We start from the raw sequence: 23,499 nt of genomic DNA on the forward strand, positions 1-23,499 counted from the left end.
ACTTTAATACTGGAGAAGCTCAGTGATCAACATATATCTATCATAAACACCTGTTTTATCCTTTGAACTCACTATTTACTGCAATACTTTTCACATATAAATTGACACAAGAACATAAAATTTTGTCGGTGTAAAGGTTTTAACTCGAAATTGTTTGATACAATAAAACTATGTCAAAATTCCTTTAACACCAGAAGTGATAATATTTTTTATTGTATACATTACAATATAATTCTTTTCAGTTTGCATAATCTTTTTGTTTTATTTCAAATCATCCGTCTAAAACGAAATATCCACTGATTTTCATTTTAACAGGAAGTTTTTTTTCTCTTTCATTGATGGACAATAGCTAAAAAAAATACGAGCGATCCTAATCAGCGTATTTTGTAACACGACATATTTTCCTCAAAACAAATCAATCAATTCAATGGAATAAACCTACAAACACGATATTTCCCATCTATTCTGGCGTCAGTCTACCTTTTTCTGCAACTGTGACATAACGGGATGAGACTAATAACTGAATTTATATTAGCTATACGACTTCTGTCACATGTCAAGCAAGATTCCCTCACTCTACACGAGTAAATTATATCACTCTAATAGTATTTTTGTAAATATTTGTCTGTTTTCTTGTTTCTTCTTGGGTTGTTTTGCTACTGGATTGCCTTTTTTTTTTTTAGATTTTTTTTTTTTGATTCCTGTGGTTTATGGAGTGAATGTTGGTTGCTTAACGCCTGATGTCAAATATTGCATAAAATTGAAAATAAACCAAAGAATATATCAATTAGACAACAACCCGACCAAATAGGAAAAAACAACTAAATGGGCTTCAACACACCCAAATGCGGAATTTAATAAAATTAACGGTACCAATTTTTTTGCACCAGATGCGCATTTCGACAATACATGTCTCTTCAGTGATGCTCGTGGCCAAAAAATTTGAAATCCAAAGCTTATATAAAAGATGAAGAGCTATAATCCAAAAGGTCCAAAAAGTATAGCCAAATCCGTGAAAGGAATCAGAGCTTTGCATGAGGGAGATACATTCCTTAATTTATAATAATTTCTAATATTTTGTAACAGCAAATTTTAATAACACAAAAAATTCGAATGTTCATGCCAGTACCGAAGTACTTGCTACTGGGCTGGTGATACCCCCGAGGACTAATAGTGTACCAGCAGAGGCATCGACCCAATGGTAGTAATAAAATTAACGGTACCAATTTTCTTGCACCAGATGCGCATTTCGACAATACATGTCTCTTCAGTGATGCTCGTGGCCAACAAATTTGAAATCCAAAGCTTATATTCTGGTTCATCATGTTCAGGATAGGAACAAATTAACAATACGGACAACTAGTTCCTGTAATAGACACTGTCTAAGATGAGGCTCGGAGACATTTGGATTGCCACTGGTCAAAAAGGGTTTGTTTATCTTTCAACATTGAATAAATTAAGTGTGTAGACGTTATTAACAGCCATTGAAAAATATCATTGGTATGGTAATATTTATAAATTAACTGCTTACAAAAACTTTGATTTTTTGAAATACTTAGGATTTTCTACCTCAGGAATAGATTACCTCAGCTGTATTTGGCAAAACTTTTAAGAATTTTTGTCTTCAATACTCTTCAACTTCCAACTGTATTCGGCCTTTTTAACTTTTTTGGATTCGAGCGTCACTGATAAGTCATTGAAAACGAAACGCGCGTCTAGAGTAAATACAACATTTAATCCTGGTATCTATGATGAGTTTATTCACAATCATAGGGTCGCTGACACTGTTGGTAGAGTTTTAAAATACAAAGGATATTAACAGCACAGTAATCATCACTTCTGTGCTAACATGAATTATCATTGATATGGTCATATTTATAAATTAACTGTTTACAAAATTTTTGAATTTTTTTTAATACTTAGGCTTTTCTACCTCAGGAATAGATTACCTTAGCTGTATTTGGCAAAACGTTTAGGAAATTTGGTCATCAATGCTCTTCAACTTCCTACTTTATTTGGCCTCTTTAATTTTTTTTTTTTTTTTTTTTTGGGGGGGGGGGGTTCAAGCGTCACTGGTGAGTCTTTTGAAGACGAAACGCGCGTCTGGCGTAAATACAAAATTCAATCCTAGTATCTATGATGAGTTTATGTGTGCAATGCTAAATATAGGTATAGACAGATTATAGGACCATAAATGCACATATGTGTTGAACCAATAGTATGTAGGTTGATCATAAATTGTTGAGAATGAAATCAATGTTTATACCGAAACAAATCAATGTAATAATTACAGTGATGATCTGATAACTTGAAAGATTTTTTTTTTTTAAATATCGATAAGTTTACCCGGATCGTATCTACATTTATAGTGTTGCGTTGTTTCAGTCAATCTATGTTTATAGTCACACCGGTGTATTTTTAATAGTGGAAATGCGTGTCTGGTGTACCAAATTTTAATCTTGATATATTTGAAAAGTAGAATCACGAAAATACTGAACTCCGATGAAAATTCGAAAAGAGGTCCCTATTCAAAGAGAAAAATCAAATGATAAAACACATCAAACGAATGGACAAAAAATGTTTTGATTACGTTTTGATTCTGTCAAAAGCAAACCCCCGAAGTCCATATAATGTGAAAAAAATCAAAATATAATAGAATACCATACATGATTATATAAAAGAGTAATGTGTTATTTTTTTGTAATTTTACATTATAACATAATATCTACGTTTGTCATAATTACCTCGAGTTATTTTACAGTATATCAGAACCAATAATGCCATCAAATACATCATATCCATCTTAAGTCCAACAAATGTCAGAAATATAGTTAACTATATTTAGTGATGTTGAAAAGAGTATTCTAGTTGATATGTTCATTCTACTTGTATTTGTACATACTTCGTCTAAAATTCTGACACAATTATGTTACGTCTTCAAACTCCATGTGAACTATTTCCAACCACCTAAACCAATCGGAAACCTATTAGCCAATGCAAAAGTTATCAATCATTGACAAAAAGAATAATATGTCTATAACCATACGAGCTTCAACAATGAGCATAAGAATATAATAAGCAATGATTTCACTCTAAACGGTAAGGATATTTTTTTCTCTGAATATATCAAAGTTCAGTTTGAATTTACGGCATCTATCCAATTGAACTTGAAATAAAGGATACTATAGATGCAGTTTCCTTTTACATTTTTTTCCGACAATCATCTAAAGCTTAATCCTTAATCCTTTAATGTGTCTGAAAATGAAGTACTGTACCAAGTCAGGATTACGACAGTTGTTTTCCATTCGTTTGATGTGTTTGGGCTTTTGACTTTGTCATTCGATTCAGGACTTTCCTTTTAAATTTTCAGTTCAGTATGTTTGTGAATTCACTTTTTTATACACAACATATAGTTTAAACCTATGTTTGAACATGTTGTTATGTGAAAGTATTTAAACTATATGTATTGCTTGAAATAATATTTCGGTTGTACTTTTTTTATTCATTGATAACAATCGTAATTTTAAAATCCTACCTGATTGAGTGGTGATGTAGCCTTTTCAATAGTCGTCTGGCGCGAAAAGGACGATAACTCAATTTTAGAATTAAATAATTTTGGAGACGGTCAATTTCCGGAATTGCATGCTTTATCATCACGATTTTTTTCTTTGGCCGTCGACGACAGAACTATTGCTGCATTCTTTGACTCTAAGATATATTTAACAAGGCAGTATTATCAATGTATTATCGTGGTATCAATATACGTTAGTAATGCTAGATACCTGAATTAATTGTAATTTTGGCAAGGACAATGCATCCCTTCCCCTGAAAACATGATTTTGTAAATCATCACTTATCGTCATCTCCGGGCGGCAAACCAGATCAATTTCCCGATGAACTTTACTACAGCATTCTGGTTGTTTTTAATTGCTACATACTACCGTTTTTTTTTTATATGCGTGTTTGTTTACATTATGAACAAATGTGAGTAACATTCTAGGTCGAGTTGTCGTTCATAGTGTATAGTTTGTTCCAAACCATTAGTTGTTTCTGGTACAGGTTGGCAGTTTTTATCCATGATAAAGTTGTTGCAACTAAAATACATGTAATCTTCAGTGTGTGAATGTGGTTTTTTTTTCTTTTTTTTAATTAGTAATTGTTGATAAAAACAAAATGTTTAAAATACATTTGGAAGACAGGATTGTCATGTAAATATTATTTCCCTTGTTTAAAAATAGAAATTGCGTGTTTCCTTATTTAACAATTTACATGCCACTTTTCAGTACATATTTGATAAATTGAATAGATATTGCTGTTTTAAATTCATTATTTAAGATAATTATTTATGTTCTAAAGTTCAATATTTGCAGTGTTGCTTATCATTTATAACCTTTTTTGAAAGACTTAATCATTAATAAGTCGTTTGGAAGAATATTGTTGATTAAATGCCCTCTATAGCGCTATACATGGCTGCCTAGGCTTAAGTTGTATATGGTTTGTTGACATCTCTAACTAATTGAGATGTTTGTGGACTGAAGTTCAGTCCCACCAAGGGTAGCTGTGTACTGCTGGATGCATTTTTAACTAATACGGTCATGCAAAGCTACATTTCTCTACTGTTGGTCTACATAATCAAAAATCTACTATTGATTGAATTATATATTGGTTTAATTTTTTTTAACTTAGATAGCACTATTACATTCGTCTTCCTATTTATCAGTTGTCAAATAAGACCAATCTATGGTCTGCATTCCCTGCATAATTGATCCTTTTACGTATACATACATGTCAGACCCCCGCTCCCTTATTTCTTTAATGGCTTTCAATTATTTGGTGAACGGGGGAATTGATTCCCAGTTCCCTCCCTAAACTCCTACTTCACTCCATATTATGTTCCTCTGCACTCCTATTGTTTTCATCAACATGCATTATCCATGTTTTAACCACACTTTTCTCACGATTAAAAACACCCTGTCTCAAGCTTTCATCCATCAAATTCTCATTTCTAGTGCTCTCATTCCATAGTTCCCATAATTATGTCCACCACCTTATCAGTGTCACAATGACTCGCACCCATTAACAACCCATCATTCGGCGACAAATTATATTATACCACCTGATTTCTTTCCTACATGCAAAAATTACGAGTCAGATTTGTTTGCTTTGAAATAATGTCCATTTTTTCACACATCTCGTTTTTAACTCCCATGCATATTTTTTTACTATCAACTACATGGCCTCAACGCACACAATACAAACTATCTTTTCACAAAAACACAAAGATTACATAGCAAATACATATTCAGGGTTTCTACTAAAGTTTACCTTGCGAGCCCAAAATGAAGAATTAATTATAAAACATGGTTAAGCAAAATACATATCTAGAAGATGTTTTAAAAATAGACTATAATTGATGAGCTATCGCCACGTGTAACAAGATTTATCTTTCCTTGGATTTAAACACATTGAGATTGAGATTGAATTGTCTCAATTTGATAACAGCTAGTACCAAAGCACGATTATTTGTTTAGTGATTTTTTATTGATTAACAATAATTTAATAAAGGAAAAGGATAATACCTTCAATTTCGAGGTCTCACACAGGCTTTTTCACCTATTATTCTAATTTTACATTAAAAACCCAAATTTTGATGAAAAGGCTAGGTGATGGTTTATTGTCGATTTTTTTCGAAAACAAATGGTCTCGTAATCATAAATGATCACTTCAAGCCAGGCATTGATTTTTTACATTTCCAAAATAAAATTAGGATATGAAATACACTTCTCCAAGGACTCAACAGCAATAATAAAATGAAAGAAACTTTATATCACGTCTTATGACAACACACTTGATATGTGCCAAAACATGAAGTAATACACCCTTATCGACTACAAAGAACAAGGTGAATTCTTGGTATCGCGAGGTTGTCTTTAAAAAAAATTAGGTTAAGATTATTTTAACTTATTATATAATATTGGATGGGAAATAGAACTTGGTGATGTTTAATACGCAGCATATGTAGTTACTTAAAAAAATTTCGAAGTTATCAAAATATTGTTTTTATAGGGGATTGAATAATAATGAATTAAGATATAATATAATGTATTTAGTCTCAACAGTATTTATAAATGAAATATTACAACAAAGAAATATTATAATTGTACATGAGATTCAAATATTGGATTTGGAAAACCTTCATAAATCCATATACAATGTTTTAGATACATTGTTTTGTTATTATGGAGACCCTTGTTTTATTAGTAATTTTAACATAAATTGTCTTGTTTATCATTTCTTGTTCGAAATACTAGCTATGCTAGATTGTTCGTGCTCGACTAAATACCTGATAAGGGTTTATATCCGACCGTACCCCATATAAGGTTAAATTTGTTTTGCTGGACCAAAGTCCAAGAAAAGAAAACAAATTGCAGCATTTGACCGAAGACATAGTTAGATTTATTTATTTTCATTCGACCAATGATCTAGTCGTGTAAAGCTTGGTGTTGTTCAAGACGATGTAACAAAGTAAGATGTGTCCTGTTGGTGTGACTTTTTGAAAAGACATATAAGAATGTTTTTGTTTGGTCTCATCCAACTGTAGAAAGGTTATATAAGTTTATGTATGCCTAAAAACATCTAAAACCGAGTCAGTAAATTTAGATACGGTTTTGATAAATTCATCAATTTTTTAAGTAGGCTTATTCTAAAAAGTTACCTATTCAACACTGTAATTGAAACTTTGAATATTCTTTTTATTGGTATAAATATTGATTTTGTTTCAGTAAAAAAAAACATATTACAAATATTTACTCTCAATTGAACAAGATCGTTTTTTTCTCTAACTGTTTTTACATTAAATCCGTTTGATGTGTACTGATTGATATTTTAGTCTTAGATACATGCATGTTTATGTATTGTCATTGGCTTTGAACTAGCTGTGAATAAAAACTAAAATCACAAAATCTCGAACTCCAAGGAAATATTCAAAACGGAAAGTCCATAATCAAAAGGCAAAATTAAAAGCTCAAACACACCAAACGATTTGATAACAGCTTTCAGATTCCTGACTTTGTACAATAATTTTTTTTTGTAGAAAATTTTGGATTAACTGCAAGTACTCTCAGGTCTGTACATAATGTCTTTTTTGTTAGGGGATGCATAAAGACCAGTCCACGTCCACTCTGTGTTATTAGATGTATTTATAGCGGTATCCATCTGATGAGTTCAGTCTTTTTTCAACTGATTTTTATAGGTTTTTCTTATGTTGTACTGTTACACCACTGTTCCAGGTTATTACATATGTGATTGTCCCCGACACACTTTTTATAGGCCTATCCCACTATCCCAAGTCAAGAATTTTAATACTAGAGAAGCTCTGTGATCAACATATATCTACCATTCCTTTGAGCTCACTTTTATGACTACGGCAGTACTTTTCACATATAGATGGACACAAGAGGTTTAACTCGAGATTATTTGATACAATAAAACTATGTCAAATTCCTATAACTCCAGAAGTGATAATGTTTTCTATTGTATACATTACAATATAATTCTTTTTCGTTTGTATAATTTTTTTGTTTTATTTCAAATCATCCATCTAAAAGGAGTTATCCACTGATTAACATTTTAACAGGAAGTTTTTTTTCTCTCTCTCAATGATGAACAATAGCTAAAACATACGAGCGATCCTAATCAGCATATTTTGTAACACGACATATTTTCTTCAACAAACAATCAATCAATTCAATGGAATTAACACTAACACAATATTTTCCATCTATTCTAGCGTTCAATGGTTGGGTCCTCAACGGATATTTGTTTGCCAGAGCTTCATCTCTAAATGATATTATTTTTGCTTTAATAATATTTGAATAGACGGTTAATTAATGATATTGATGTTCCATTTGACATTTAAGACTTAATTAATTTGAGAAGGTAAAATATATAGACATAAGGTTTTTTTTTCCTTTTATGAAGAACACGTTTGGCTGTAATTAATTGTACCTTTTTCTTGGGTAAAACTGCCATTACACTAATATCATCCATGTCTACATATACATTCAATTGCCCGTTTGGTATGAAAAGTTATTTATTCTCTTTATATCAAAACAAATCAATGTAAACATTTTCTGCGTTTTTACAAAAGAGGCACGAAAGATACCAGAGGGACAGTCAAACTCATAAATCGAAAATAAACTGACAACGCCAAGGCTAAAAATAAAAAAAGGACAAACAGACAAAGAACAGTACACATGACACAACATAAAAAAACTAAAGAATAAACAACACGAACCCCACCAAAAACTAGGGGTGATCTCAGGTCCTCCGAAAGGGTAAACAGATCCTGCTCCACATGTGGCACCCGTCGTGTTGTTTATGAGATAACAAATCCGGTAATCCGGTCAACCAACTTGTGATTTACAAAGAGATGATTTCAACTTTACCATTTGGAACTCTTGATTTAATAGCTTCCTTGTGATCAACAACCCTCTATCAAGAAAATCATGATAGGAAATACAAACACGGGAATATCGTATTAATTGGGAGATATATACACCGTTAGCAGGTGCTGCTGGAATGTTGCTACTTAGAAATGGAAAGCTCAATTCATCTCTTTTGTCGATTTCTAGATGTAAGTCAAGATATGAGGCCGACTTAACTGTATCTGTTGTATCCTTTATCTATAGTTCAATGGGATAGCTGCATTCGACATAGTCACCAAATTCTGAATGATTTAGTAAAAGATAATCATCTATATAGTGGAAAGTAGAGTTAAAGGATATTGCTAACTTCTTATCTTTCTTCCTAAGAAGTTCCTGTATGAAGTCAGCATCATGATAATAAAGAAACAAGTCGGCAAGAAGAGGGGCACAATTTGTTCCCATTGGAATGCCGATAGTCTGTTGAAAAACACGTCCTCCGAACGTAAAAAATATGTTGTCAATCAAGAAATCAAGCATCTTGATAATGTCAGTTTCAGAGAATTTTTTGTTTGAATCAGAGTGATCCTTTACAAAGTAGAATTTATCCCTTCCTAAGACAAGATACTTGTATCTTCGTTGGCTATTCTTTTTTATGAAACAAAGCAATACCAACTCTTTCAATGTTTCTTTTAGTTTGGAATATGGAATACTTGTATAAAGTGTAGAAAATTCAAATGTTTTAATACTATTACAAGATGAAAGAGAGTTAGATTGAATGTACTCTAAAAGATCTTTGGAATTTTCAAGTATCCACATCTGATTCACGCCACCTCTAGAATAGGCAGTTTCACAATAACTTTGAAGCCCGTCTTTGATTGCTAATAAAATAGATGTTAATAATTTAGAGAGAGGTTTCGTGGAGCACTTGGAAGACCCAGCAATATACCGTTGTTTGTTAGGACACTTATGCAGTTTAGGTATCCAGTACAGTGATGGAAGATCCAGTTCATTATCTTTGGTTGAAATTCCAAAGGAACATAGAACAGACCTCTGATTATCTAGGATTTCCTCTTTGGTTAGTGTCGTGAGGGTATATGTTGGATTTCCATGTGAATTGTCAATACCTAATTCGTTTATCAAACAGTTAATTTAATGAGTTTAACACACAAAAACGATGTTGTTTGGGGCTTTTTCTGCGGGGACAACAACATATTTGTCATGAAGGTAGGATAAGTGTTTTGCAACATTAGGGTCTTTAAAGATTGACGCAGCATAGGAATTGATAGACCCATTTAGTTTCTTAATTCTATTTTGTATCAACGAACTCACTGCCTTAATCCATTCGGAAAGAGTGTCTACGTCTTCCTTCTCACGCTTAGCCCATTGCCTGGCATAATCCTCGACTGAATCTATCAAAATTTTAAAGTTGTATTTCCAATTGATAGATTTTGGCTCACGATATTTTGGACCTATCGATAACACATTTCGTAGGGAAGTGTTAGTCGTTGCTAAATTTGATAACTGCATTTAACATTCAACGTCAACACGAATGTAGATATCCAATAGTTTGAATAGATAGCTCATTTGGTGTTAGTGCATTAAAACGATGAGTTAAAATCGCAAAGATCTTCATTAATTCTATTGAAATATAGGCAACAGTAGTATACTACTGTTCGAAAGTCATAAATCTATTGAGAGAAAACAAATTCGGGTTACAAACTAAAACCGAGGGAAACACCTCAACTATAAGGGGAAAACAACGAAACAACAGAAACACTGAAGTGCAACAAACAAAAACGACAATGCAACACACACAGAAACCAACTATAAGATAACAACTGCCATTTTCCTGACTTGGTACAGGACATTTTAAGGAAAATGGTGGGTCGAACCTGGTTTTTTGGCTAGCAAAACCTCGTGCTTTTAAGACAATGTTAAATATCACACTAAAAAGACAACATTACATGACAGGATCACAGTACAAATACATGCAAGAACATTCAGAACAGTGAAATATACAAATAAACAATACAACTGGACATTTCGACATGCTGATAGTTATCTAATCAAAATATACTCTGCACTGATATCTTATTTATGTTCTGTGCATAGTGATTTTAATAGCAAAACACTCAAACAAATACATAAACAGTGTGTGATGAGTTTAACATTGAACCGATCGACTTATTCGCATTTTTTTTTTTAATTTTACAAATTTCTCGGTATGTACGCATCGAGTGTATATACATAAACCTATTAGACCGTCTACGTTAAAGTCAATTACAATCTCTATCTCATGAATACAATAGTACACCAATTAAAATTTTAATTGTTCTGTACGATGTATTTCGTTTAAGGGAAAAAAAATTTAAAATGACTTTATTCTGACGAGATAAACACTTTTTTAGCAATAGCCGAACGATTTTCATTGCGTTATGTTTCAATTGCTGTCCAAAAGAAATATTATATACTAGGAGTTTCTAAATATATATAAGGCCAAGTGCAGATGAAAACCATTATGTGTGTAGAGTTATGCATGTTCATTATCTGTAAGCAAATGTTTTCTTTTTAGCAGTAAAAGCCACAGCTTTCATTTTGCATAGACTTATTATTTCATATAAATGTAGCAACAATTTTAAATAGAAAAATCCTCGAAATGTTCATCATTTGTTACATTAACTGATCTGTTCAGAAATATTCCCTTGAAAGAAAACTTTTTTTTATTTTTCAAGTACGTGTCCACACAATTAAGTCATTATAATCCCTATTTAAACTCTTAGTAGTAATAATTTACATCAAAATTCGAAACCCACCTTACGATTAATTAAAACCCTGCAATTGGTCTTATGATAACTTACAAATCCGTCTTTCGTGAACGTAATACATTGTTCCTTACAGTTCAAGTCGTGTCTGCTATTTATCATTACTGATAAAAAAAATATTGTATTATTTGATATGGTACTTTATTTGGTAAACCATACCTGACATTACTTACATAAAGTAATATAGCCAATTTGCTGTCTTTTAAAAATTCTAATAAAAAGAAACATAAGTTACTTTCGTATAATTATTCTTAAGATTATCTCCCCTGATTTTGCTTTTAATCCATTATTCACATTGTCTATCGTTACTGGCAATTTAGTCTACTCAAAGGTCATCAAACTAAGCAGACTGATAAATTAGCACAAAGAACGCACTTTTCGTCTACATGACACTCATCAATGTAGCAGGAATACAACAATTGCTGGCCGGCCAAATTAGGAACGAAATTAAAAAGCATTTAAAATTCGAAATATCAAAACTTGTAACAAAAAAATAGCTGATTCTGTTGGCGACTAAACTTCTACCTTCAGTGGCAACGTTCAATCAAAACTCATTAAAACAAACTATGCCTTAAGTTAATGTTTTCCTCTTAACCAGTTAATTGTGTCTTCAAATCCGTGTAAAGAATCTCAAAATCATGTAATTTATCATTCTAAAGGACGTGTTTTCAAACAAATAACGATATGTTACTGTATCTTCCTACTGTAATCAATTAACTCTTATGAAACTAAATTTATTTACCTGCATTTCAAAACAACTAATAAATTTAAATGCAAAATATGACCTATAGATTCCTACATCTAATTCATTTTGACTATGTTTGATTTTGTCTCATTGGCAATCATAATAACATACATGTACTTCTCATTTACATCTGGTATACAATTATTATTATCAGCATGGTCATACCACGAAATGATATGTGGTATGAGTGCCAATGAGACAACTTTCCGTCCAAGTCCAAATAAAGTAGATGAAAGCATTTATAGGTTACATTGTTGTTTTCGTTTTTAGAATATTTTATTGCTAAACACATGTTTCATAAATCACGAAAGAATACTTTATTAATGTTACAAATATAAAATGCCGAGGTTATATAGCCTATATAGACAAGTAAAATCAGTCCATTTATATTGAAAAATATTTATGTTAAACTATAAATAAATCCCGTCTCACATAACCATTGAATAAATAATATTTAATTTATTTATATACCTACCAATATTCTAAATCAAATTTCAGTTTGTATAACATTACTTTCACTCCCTTGTTATGCTAATTACGATGACGTATTCTATTCAAATTATAGGATGAGATATTACATTGATATCCACCTCTATGTACACCTTTTTTTTTTAAATTACCAAAGCAATGTTTGATTGATTAGTTGATTGGTGTTAAACAACACGGACCAAAGACAAATCAGACTATGATAACTCGAGCTTTGAATAACAAGATGTTTTTATCAGTTGTAATTTGCTTGTAACTAGCTTTCAGTATCCACAAGAATTCCCTGTACATTGTGTCTTTTATGTGTCTGTTAGTTGTGTTGTGCTTTGTAACGGTCTTGTGAGTTGAATCCGTTCGAATGATTTTTATAGATTGTTTATTAGTTGTACTGTTTCACCGCTGTCGCAGGTTAGGAGACGGTTTGGCGCCAGCAAACAATTTTAACCCCACCACATGCTGTTTTGTTGTCTTAATTGTAGCTTATGTCCCTTTGAATGTTACTTACTACAAAGAAATTATATTAGTTTTTTGGGATTTTTTTATAATGACAAACATAAGGCTGTTATGGCAATGCAGTCAACAGTTTCCTCATACAACCTAGAACTCCATTGAAACAGTCTAGACATAAATACATTATCACATCCAGGGTGTCATTTTCAAGTGATGGTACATAGTTTTCAATACAAGGTTTCTTTTCTTATTTAGCAAAATTAATTAAGAATGATTCTTTTATCAAAGAGAATTACAAAGTTCCCCTTAAATGAACTAAACAAAGAACTATAGCTTTGTTATATTCAAAGGGAAAGTTCAGTTTGTCACCTTTTGTTGAGTTGATACATTTATGTGAATAACAGTCTATAATTCTATTGTGGTGTCCTGTTTTTCTGTCTTTCTGCTTTAAAAATCTGTCTAAGACAGACGAGTTGTCTGTACATAAGAAATTGAGAATTCGCTCAAAACTTGTAGCCAAAAATGACTACATCAATATATTTCACCTGCGCACCAAGAGTGTTTTTTTTATTCGTACTCGCACTGCTATTATAATGTTGTTTACAATGGAAAATGGAATTGAAAGATGACCAACATTATCTTTTTAACACGATTTGCTCTTTTCTGTCCAATGACGATTTGTTTTTACGATACAAATAAAACTTTGACTAATTTTAATTTTTACTTTTAGATTTGCATTTACAAAAAAGTACCATGACACTGGTGAAGCAATTTCAAATCTTGTACAGCAGGCTCTTTATCTTTCTTCAAACTAAAATTATATAATATTTACCAGTTAAATATGGAATTGGTCAAATTTATACAGATGTTATGAATACGCATTACTTACGAAGCGCTGCAAAAAAAAATGTGAAACATAAGGCGTTATACCAAGATTTGAAAGAGAAAAAGTGTGTGTAAGCAAAAGTTAAAACTAAATTATAAAATTTTAAATTCTTCTCTTTGTCAAATGCAAATAAATTCAAAGAAAAGAAATAAGATAATAAAATAAATTTAAGAAAAAAAAAATAAAAACCTTTATAGACAGAAATTCTCCATGTGCCACCACACATTCTGGCATGTTCTCCTGAACATCTCTTGTTACATTGGGAATTTGGTTTTGATGGATACTGCTGACGATTTAGTCTGTTGCCACAGAAACATTCATCACCACCCTATGTAAAAGAATTATGCAAGAGATTGAGAATTTTAGTCTGTTGATGCATGGTTTGATAAACACTTTTTAATCTACTAAGTATTTTAACAATGGTTTGTATGCTCACCCCTGGTGATAAGGTTGAATCGTACCTCCTTACTTGTATGCTTAAAAACTTGTATAATCAGCGCTGTTTATAACATAAAAACTTACCTTCACACCTGCATTCCTTATTACATAGTAATTTACCTTAATATTTGTATGATCATCACTGTTGATAACATTGTAATCTACCTTAAAACTTATATGATCATCACTGTTGATAACATTGTAATCTACCTTAAAACTTGTTTTCTCATCACTGTTGATAACATTGTAATCTACCTTAAAACTTGTATGATCATCACTGTTGATAACATTGTAATCTACCTTAAAACTTGTTTTCTCATCACTGTTGATAACATTGCAATCTACCTTAAAACTTGTATGATCATCACTGTTGATAACATTGCAATCTACCTTAAAACTTGTTTTCTCATCACTGTTGATAACATTGCAATCTACCTTAAAACTTGTTTGCTTATCACTGTTGATAACATTGTAATCTACCTTAAAACTTATATGATCATCACTGTTGATAACATTGTAATCTACCTTAAAACTTGTATGATCATCACTGTTGATAACATTGTAATCTACCTTAAAACTTGTTTGCTTATCACTGTTGATAACATTGTAATCTACCTTAAAACTTGTTTTCTCATCACTGTTGATAACATTGCAATCTACCTTAAAACTTATATGATCATCACTGTTGATAACATTGTAATCTACCTTAAAACTTGTTTTCTCATCACTGTTGATAACATTGTAATCTACCTTAAAACTTGTTTGATCATACTATTAATAACATTGTAATCTACCTTAAAACTTATATGATCATCACTGTTGATAACTGTTGTAAATGTGTATATTGGTTATTTCCAAGTAAAGGAATATTGTTATTATTGTATTAAGAGAGTTTATATAAGTTGTCAGAAGTTATTTCTAGTATTTAGTATATTGAATGAGTAATTAACGTACGTTTTACTTTATGTTATTAGCTGTATCGATAACGTCGTATATGGCGCAACTTTGTCATGTATTGTTCAGAACGTTACCGTTGGGTCAATATTTTAAGCGTGAACCCAAAAGTGTACATTTACGAGTTTTTAACTGGAAGAATTAATATATCTAGATATGTTTATTTATAAGAGTGTTTGATTATAAGCATTTTGAGTCGAGGACTCCTATATTTTATGTAAGCGTTTTACGTTATGTTACGTTATGTTTTTCTTCCTGCTTAGAATATTTACTTCCGGTAATTTAAAATAAATACGAGTGCAACGTCACGTTCGTCAGTCTTTGCTGTGTTTACGTTTGGCTTGCAGCAAGGCTCATCCCGGGGGGTCCTAGAGGTAAGAAGCAGCGCATTAGCTGTATGCCTTGCATTTATTTACCGTATTTATCATTGTAATATGTAAGATAATCCCAGTTGACCCGTACGAAAATACATGAGAAAGATTATTATTTTAGTAGTTTCGTCCCGTATGTTTATTATATATTATTGTTGGAATATTGTACTTGTATGGAAATATATCGGCAGTTCTAGATGTTTAATAAACGTATCATTTTTACTATTGATTATTTATTCACGCTACCAAGAGAGAACAGACAACATATTTGACGTCCGTATTTATTTATTACCCCGTGCATTTACTAGTTTTATGAGATATTCGTATTTGCTGGCTTTATAACTATATCAAAACATAGCGAGAAGCAGAAATTACGACAATGGTGGCAGCGGTTTAGTTCTCACGTTTCAAGGAATTTGGCACGTCTATTTTTAGAAATATTAATTTGTATGGAACACGCTAAGTGGCATATATTGAGTATGGAGTGCATTTAGCTCTATACATTACACTGTGATAAATGGCTTATTTTGGAAAATACAGAAGTGCATTAAGCTTCTGATTTTTTTTAAAAATTTATTAAGGAGGTGCAATTAGCTTCCTATAAAAAAAAAAAAAAAAGAATATTTATTAAGGAGGTGCATTTAGCTTCCTAGAAATAAAAAAAATATATATAAAGGAGGTGCATTTAGCTTCCTAGTAATTATTTATAAGAGAAATAGAGGTGCAGTTAGCTTCTATTGGCATATTATTGTTTGTTAAAACATGGATCTTAGAAATAGAAAAATCCCAGCTCCAAATTTTGGAAGGGGGGAAAGTATGAAAAATATGATTATTTCACAGAGCGGAACTGTTAAGCCCTGTAATTTAATAGATTTGGGAATAGAAGATGATGTTTATTTATCCACCTCCAGCCCCACAGTAAGTCCGATGAACTCGCCTGTGCAGAATACTAGGACGATTGAGGAAAGTAAGACGAATTTAAATGATAATACTATTATTGCGATTCTAACGGACATTCAGAGACAATTAAAAAATCAAAATGATAGATTTTCTGAGATAAGCACGCAAGTTTCTGAGATGAGCACGCAAGTTAAGCTAAATCAGGAAAATATAGCTCAGTTAGTAATTATAAGGGGTAAGCATGTGGCTGAAAATAACACCAATACTCAGAATTTTAGTCAAAATAGTATAGGCCTTAACATGACCACAACTGAACAAACTAACCAGGTATCAGTGACCCAACAGTTAGCAGCTGGTCCAAGTACCGATAACACTTATACACCACGCCCAGTTAGTACAAATCATATAAGAGAAAGTAGTCATGTTCAGCAAATACAAAGGGAAGAACCAAAACCTAGAAGCCCATTATTTAATGGTAAGGGGGATTTCAAGGCCTTCTGGACACAGTTTAGGTTATTGAGTAGTAGGTTCAATTGGTCCAGCGACAGACAAGTAGAAGAGCTCATTTTAAATAGTCTTAGAGATGACGCCTTGGTATTCGTAAATGAGCTTCCTGTTTCCTTTCACAGAGACATACAACAAATACACGATGCCATGTCTCAGAGATTTGGGGATCACATTTTACCAGAGACGTATAGGACCAATTTGCAGTTTATCAAACAGGATCAGAAAGAAAGCATACAAGAATATGCTTCTCGTGTTGAGTGGATGGTAGGTAAGGCATACCCTGATGTAAATGACTCGAGTTTGCTGGACCGTTTTAAAACAGAACACTTTATTAAGGGTCTGCCAGACCAGTCACTATCATATGAAGTCCTCATACAGAAACCAGAAACATTGCAGGATGCAATAAAAATAGTAACATGGCACGCAAGTTGTAGAAAAAATGTAGGCAAAAATTGTAATGTCAGACAGGTAAATACCGATGAAAATTTCACAGCACAAGGGAAAACGGAAGACTTCGAGGTATGTAAGACAGAGAGTCCAACCCAATATATCGCTAATGCAGAATTTAAAACGGGCATAGACGAGTTGATGGATTTTCAAGACATTAAGAAAGACCAATTTAATGCAAACAGCAGTTACCGAGTAAATACATGTTACTCATGCCACCAGGAGGGACATTACAGCAGAGATTGTCCTTTCTCAAGAGGAAAAAGAGGGAAACCAGAAAATATGAATACTTTCGGAGGGAGCCCGCACTTTGGATTTACAAGTCAGGGTTATCAGAAATAGTTAGGCCTATATAGCAGATAAGCCTACTGGCCAAATATCAGAATATTTTTGAGTAGATTTAGGACTTTTTATAATGTAGATATGAAACTTGTGTGGTTTTTTTTGTGATTGATAAAATGTAAAAATTGATTAATTTGTTTATTGAGAAAGAATTGTAATATTAGTTTATCCACTGAGAATACAGTATACGTAGCACCAATATGTATAGATTTTGCACTTTAAGGAAAATATTGTGATATTGAAATTGTTTTGAGATTTTTAGAAAACAGGAGATTTTTTTATCAGAATCTGGAATTTGATGGTCCTATTGAATTGTTGTTGTTTTTATGCAGAAAAGATTGTTTAATACTATTTTGGTGGGAAGCTGCTTTCGGTGGGTGTATATTGACAGTTGGGATACTTTAGGTGCCATTTTTGTTTTGGTGCGAGAATAAGTTAAGGCTAATGATTAGTCTAGATTGTAATATGCATTTAGGTTACACCATGGGTATGCTGAGCTATAGTCTACACCATTTTAGATATTTCTCGGGGAATACTGATGACCATTTTTTTTTTATTTGTTGTACCTTGTACTAATTTGTATACTTATGTTTGTATGGTGCATCAGTATCGAAGATGGTGTATATATTTATACGCGGGGTACCCTTGTGGTATAGAACTTAATAGGACATCTGTCGGCTTATGGTAAGCCGGGTGTTTAAAAGAAGTTGACCTTCATGATTTTTATAATTCCAGTGTCTGATAGAATGGAGAATCTTGGATTGAATTTAAATGAAGTATATTAGTGTTGTAACTGGATGAAAAAAAAATAGAACTTTGTTTTTTCGTGACACTTTACTGTTATATAGGTATAAGAGAAGATATTCATACTTGGAAGAAAATTTTAGAAAAATGTATTTTGCCTTTTAAAGTATAAACAGGCGCATTAGTTTGTTAACACAGACATTAGTTTCTATGACATTAACAGGCGCAGTAGTTTGTTCATGTATGTTTAATTTTGTTTTATTTGTATGATAAGAGGGTTACGTACGTATGAATATTGTGAACATAATATTTTTAAATGTATCAGTTGTCAGAGTTGACAAGACCATATTTCGAGGACGAAATGTATTCTGGGGGAGGGGCAGTGTTGTAAATGTGTATATTGGTTATTTCCAAGTAAAGGAATATTGTTATTATTGTATTAAGAGAGTTTATATAAGTTGTCAGAAGTTATTTCTAGTATTTAGTCAATCGTAACTACTCGGCCATTCTCGCTACGCAGTACAATAGCCTCGTATGCACTACGGAGAAATTCTTCTTAAATTGTTGGCCGGAATTGTAGTGATCCGCGACACAAAGAAGTTCTATCCTCCAGGTGGCGCTATAATTTGGTTACATATCACAGTAATCAAGAACTTTAACTCTGCCAAATATTTTGGCGCGAAAGAAGGAGCAAAGTAAATAAGTAATGGTAAAAAATTTGTACCATTCCAGTCGAAAAAATATAAAATTCAATCGGATCGGAAAATTTTCCGGACAGGAGCAAGTTAAATCAGTAGTGGTAAAAAAAATGTACCAGTCCAGTCGAAAAAATATAATTTTGAATCGAATCGGAAAATTTTCCGGACAATGATTCCTCCGCCTAATGCATACGAGGTTATTTCTTCGTGCAACCAGAAAGGCCGAGTTGTTCCGATTGAGTATTTAGTATATTGAATGAGTAATTAACGTACGTTTTACTTTATGTTATTAGCTGTATCGATAACGTCGTATATGGCGCAACTTTGTCATGTATTGTTCAGAACGTTACCGTTGGGTCAATATTTTAAGCGTGAACCCAAAAGTGTACATTTACGAGTTTTTAACTGGAAGAATTAATATATCTAGATATGTTTATTTATAAGAGTGTTTGATTATAAGCATTTTGAGTCGAGGACTCCTATATTTTATGTAAGCGTTTTACGTTATGTTACGTTATGTTTTTCTTCCTGCTTAGAATATTTACTTCCGGTAATTTAAAATAAATACGAGTGCAACGTCACGTTCGTCAGTCTTTGCTGTGTTTACGTTTGGCTTGCAGCAAGGCTCATCCCGGGGGGTCCTAGAGGTAAGAAGCAGCGCATTAGCTGTATGCCTTGCATTTATTTACCGTATTTATCATTGTAATATGTAAGATAATCCCAGTTGACCCGTACGAAAATACATGAGAAAGATTATTATTTTAGTAGTTTCGTCCCGTATGTTTATTATATATTATTGTTGGAATATTGTACTTGTATGGAAATATATCGGCAGTTCTAGATGTTTAATAAACGTATCATTTTTACTATTGATTATTTATTCACGCTACCAAGAGAGAACAGACAACATATTTGACGTCCGTATTTATTTATTACCCCGTGCATTTACTAGTTTTATGAGATATTCGTATTTGCTGGCTTTATAACTATATCAAAACATAGCGAGAAGCAGAAATTACGACAATAACATTGCAATCTACCTTAAAACTTGTTTTCTCATCACTGTTGATAACATTGCAATCTACCTTAAAACTTATATGATCATCACTGTTGATAACATTGTAATCTACCTTAAAACTTGTTTTCTCATCACTGTTGATAACATTGCAATCTACCTTAAAACTTGTATGATCATCACTGTTGATAACATTGTAATCTACCTTAAAACTTATATGATCATCACTGTTGATAACATTGTAATCTACCTTAAAACTTGTTTTCTCATCACTGTTGATAACATTGCAATCTACCTTAAAACTTGTTTTCTCATCACTGTTGATAACATTGCAATCTACCTTAAAACTTGTATGATCATCACTGTTGATAACATTGTAATCTACCTTAAAACTTATATGATCATCACTGTTGATAACATTGTAATCTACCTTAAAACTTGTTTTCTCATCACTGTTGATAACATTGCAATCTACCTTAAAACTTGTTTTCTCATCACTGTTGATAACATTGCAATCTACCTTAAAACTTGTTTGATCATCACTGTTGATAACATTGTAATCTACCTTAAAACTTGTTTGCTCATCACTGTTGATAACATTGTAACTTACCCTCATACTTTTATGCTCATCACTTTTGATAACATTATAACTTACTTTAATACTGGTATGCTGCTCATCGCTGTTGTAATTTACCTGCATATACAATGCTTATCACTGTTGATAGCATTGTAAATAAAGGCAACAGTAATATACCAGTGTTCAAACCTTAAAACTTGTAGGATCATCACTGTTGATGACATTGTTATTACCTTCATACCTGCGTTCTCAATAAACTCACCTCCAATCCTACATATGTGTAGCTCTGACACAGTTGACGACATTTTTTGAGACTCATAGATGAGTTTTTAGCTTTCTTAGTGTCAAATAGTCTCCCTGCATCATCGGCAAAACAACCAACATTTCCTAAAGTGAAAGATTACTCGTATGTTATTTCCATTCAACATACAAACACTCATAAAAATATTAAGTTAACATAAAATAATTGTAAACTAAATTATCTAATATTAACATGATTAACCAATGTTGTTTTTCAAGATCTGAAAATTGAAGGTCGCATTTATTGGGCAGACAAATTGTTTATGAATTCAACAGGAAATTTGTGGTTCAATCTCCCTATCATGCGTAAAACTTGGATGTTAAATAGGCAATAGTCATTGCAACTGTGAAAAACCGCTTTACGCCCCTGCTTCTATGGCCGTCTTTATACTGATGTCTCCCGATAATTTAACGTTCACCAGATTACTATTTCACCCCTTTTACAGATATTAAATGGCAACAGATCTGTATTTGCAGGTGTTTCAAATGTGAAATCAAACAATCAATGCTACAACCACTACTGAAGTGCATAACATCTTTTACAACGCGGAATTCGGAACCTTATATTAGACCAGTTTGGAGCAATGTACATAAACGTGCACGTGTTCGTTGTTATAATAAATTGACACCAAATTGGTCAATCGATGAGTCTCCAAAGATGTAATGAACAACCCACAAGAACTGGCGTCAAAATGACTAACGAATGGCAAGGTTAAAGGATAGACTATGACAAAATACAATAATGTGTGTCTATCCGTACCAATGTAATACAAAACAGTGCAAGTCGGACAATATATTTATTTTGGCGTCACTGTAAGTTGACTCAATACATAACTTTTTTTCAGTATTCTGTTTGACATTCATTTGTAAAACTTTAGCTCATTAAGGTAGTTTAGGGGTTCAGAAAAAAATAACAGAATTTCTTATACTTTGTCAAAATGAAGATTTTACTATGCTTTTTTTCAAAAAAAACAATAAAAAGTATGGGTCACCGCGCTATTTTTCAAGGTACGAGTCGTTCAAAATTGCCAAAATTTGCTTATATTGTTCATGAAAAAACACATTATTATGCATAAAAAGAGATCTATGAGACAGAATTTTGAAATAAAATATGAGAAAAATAGGTTTTATAACATATTTTAAGAAAATAAAAAATAAAAATGGTGTCACCAAACTTGTTTTTTGCTTCAAGTAAAAAATGAAAAATTTGCCTATATGTCCAGTATAAATTTTGTACTAAAAGAGTTATCTCCCCTTAACATACTTGAATGGCTTATTTGAAAAATTGATTCTAAAAACACAAATATTTGGTATTTGTTAAAACATTGTTGATAATGCAAAGAATCACTCAGTTTTCTTTATATAAATAAACAGTGTAACCAATAAATTTGGGCAAAGAACTAGACCGATTATGTACTGTGGTTGTACAATTCAAGATGGCGGTATACCATGGAACTATCTTAAACCAAAACATTGCTGTCAAAAAGTAAAATCACGAACATTCTGAACATGGATTTTAAATTAACGACTACCAGTAGTATATCGTAAGAGTTAATATTGCGTAAAGTGCTGCACGTATATATGGGCATAAATTAGATAAACAATCAACCTCTGAATCTTTTAAGTGTTTGAGGACGAAATGTATTGAGAAAAGAGAATGTATAGCCATCCAGATATGATTTTAGTTATATATATGCAGTTCTTCGCATTTTTTACAATGAATCAAAATTACCTAGTGAATTGTTTTTCACTTATTCTTTTGTCAGCTTTTGAAGATATTGCACTTGTATTCCCTCTACACTTACCTCTTACAGGAGTTATAGTGTGATAGAATACCAGTATTACTACAAGATACACATGTATTGACACGGAACTTGCCATTATTTCTCGCACTACAAAACAAATGTAAATAAGATATGAAAATCTTGAAAAGAAAGCAGTTCCCATTATTGGCATCACACACACTAGCAATTGAATAAATTTAGCTTTAAAACAAGGTTGAATCCAACATTTTATAAAATAACAAATGTCTGTACCAAGACAGATATATGACAGTTGCTTTCCATGCCTTTGTAGTGTTTGAACTTTTGTTTTTGCTATTTGCCACAACTCAGCAAATATGCTAGGTGTACAATTTTGTAAGCCAAAACAGTAAATTATGTAAAAAAAATAATGTCTTCAAATTCGTGTCTGGAATCTTAATACCATTTAATCATCATTACATAAGGAAATGTTTTATAACAAATAATGCAATTTTTACATGATCTTCTCAAAAGTTTATATATATGATAGGTCGTAACAATTAATATTAGGAAATAGCATAAGAAATTGCAGGATTTGATTGTGAAGAATTAATGCATAGTGTGGTTCATATTCATGCTACAATCACTG

The 23,499-nt window shown here is 32.0% G+C and overlaps 1 protein-coding gene across 1 annotated transcript; it reads right to left on the minus strand.

The window, feature by feature from the left end:
- Nucleotides 1-13,638: 13,638 nt before the first annotated feature.
- LOC143074398 (sialate:O-sulfotransferase 1-like) lies at nt 13,639-23,000 on the minus strand. Its single transcript, XM_076249878.1, has 4 exons — nt 22,914-23,000; nt 21,071-21,195; nt 14,005-14,143; nt 13,639-13,740 (listed from the first exon to the last, which is right to left on the minus strand). Exons 1-4 carry the CDS (start codon nt 22,987-22,989, stop codon nt 13,736-13,738), a joined length of 345 nt encoding a protein of 114 aa, XP_076105993.1. The 5' UTR covers nt 22,990-23,000; the 3' UTR covers nt 13,639-13,735.
- Between the last annotated feature and the right edge of the window lie 499 nt (nt 23,001-23,499).

The sequence above is a fragment of the Mytilus galloprovincialis genome, chromosome 5 (assembly GCF_965363235.1).
Source record: "Mytilus galloprovincialis chromosome 5, xbMytGall1.hap1.1, whole genome shotgun sequence".
Lineage (NCBI taxonomy): Eukaryota > Metazoa > Mollusca > Bivalvia > Mytilida > Mytilidae > Mytilus > Mytilus galloprovincialis.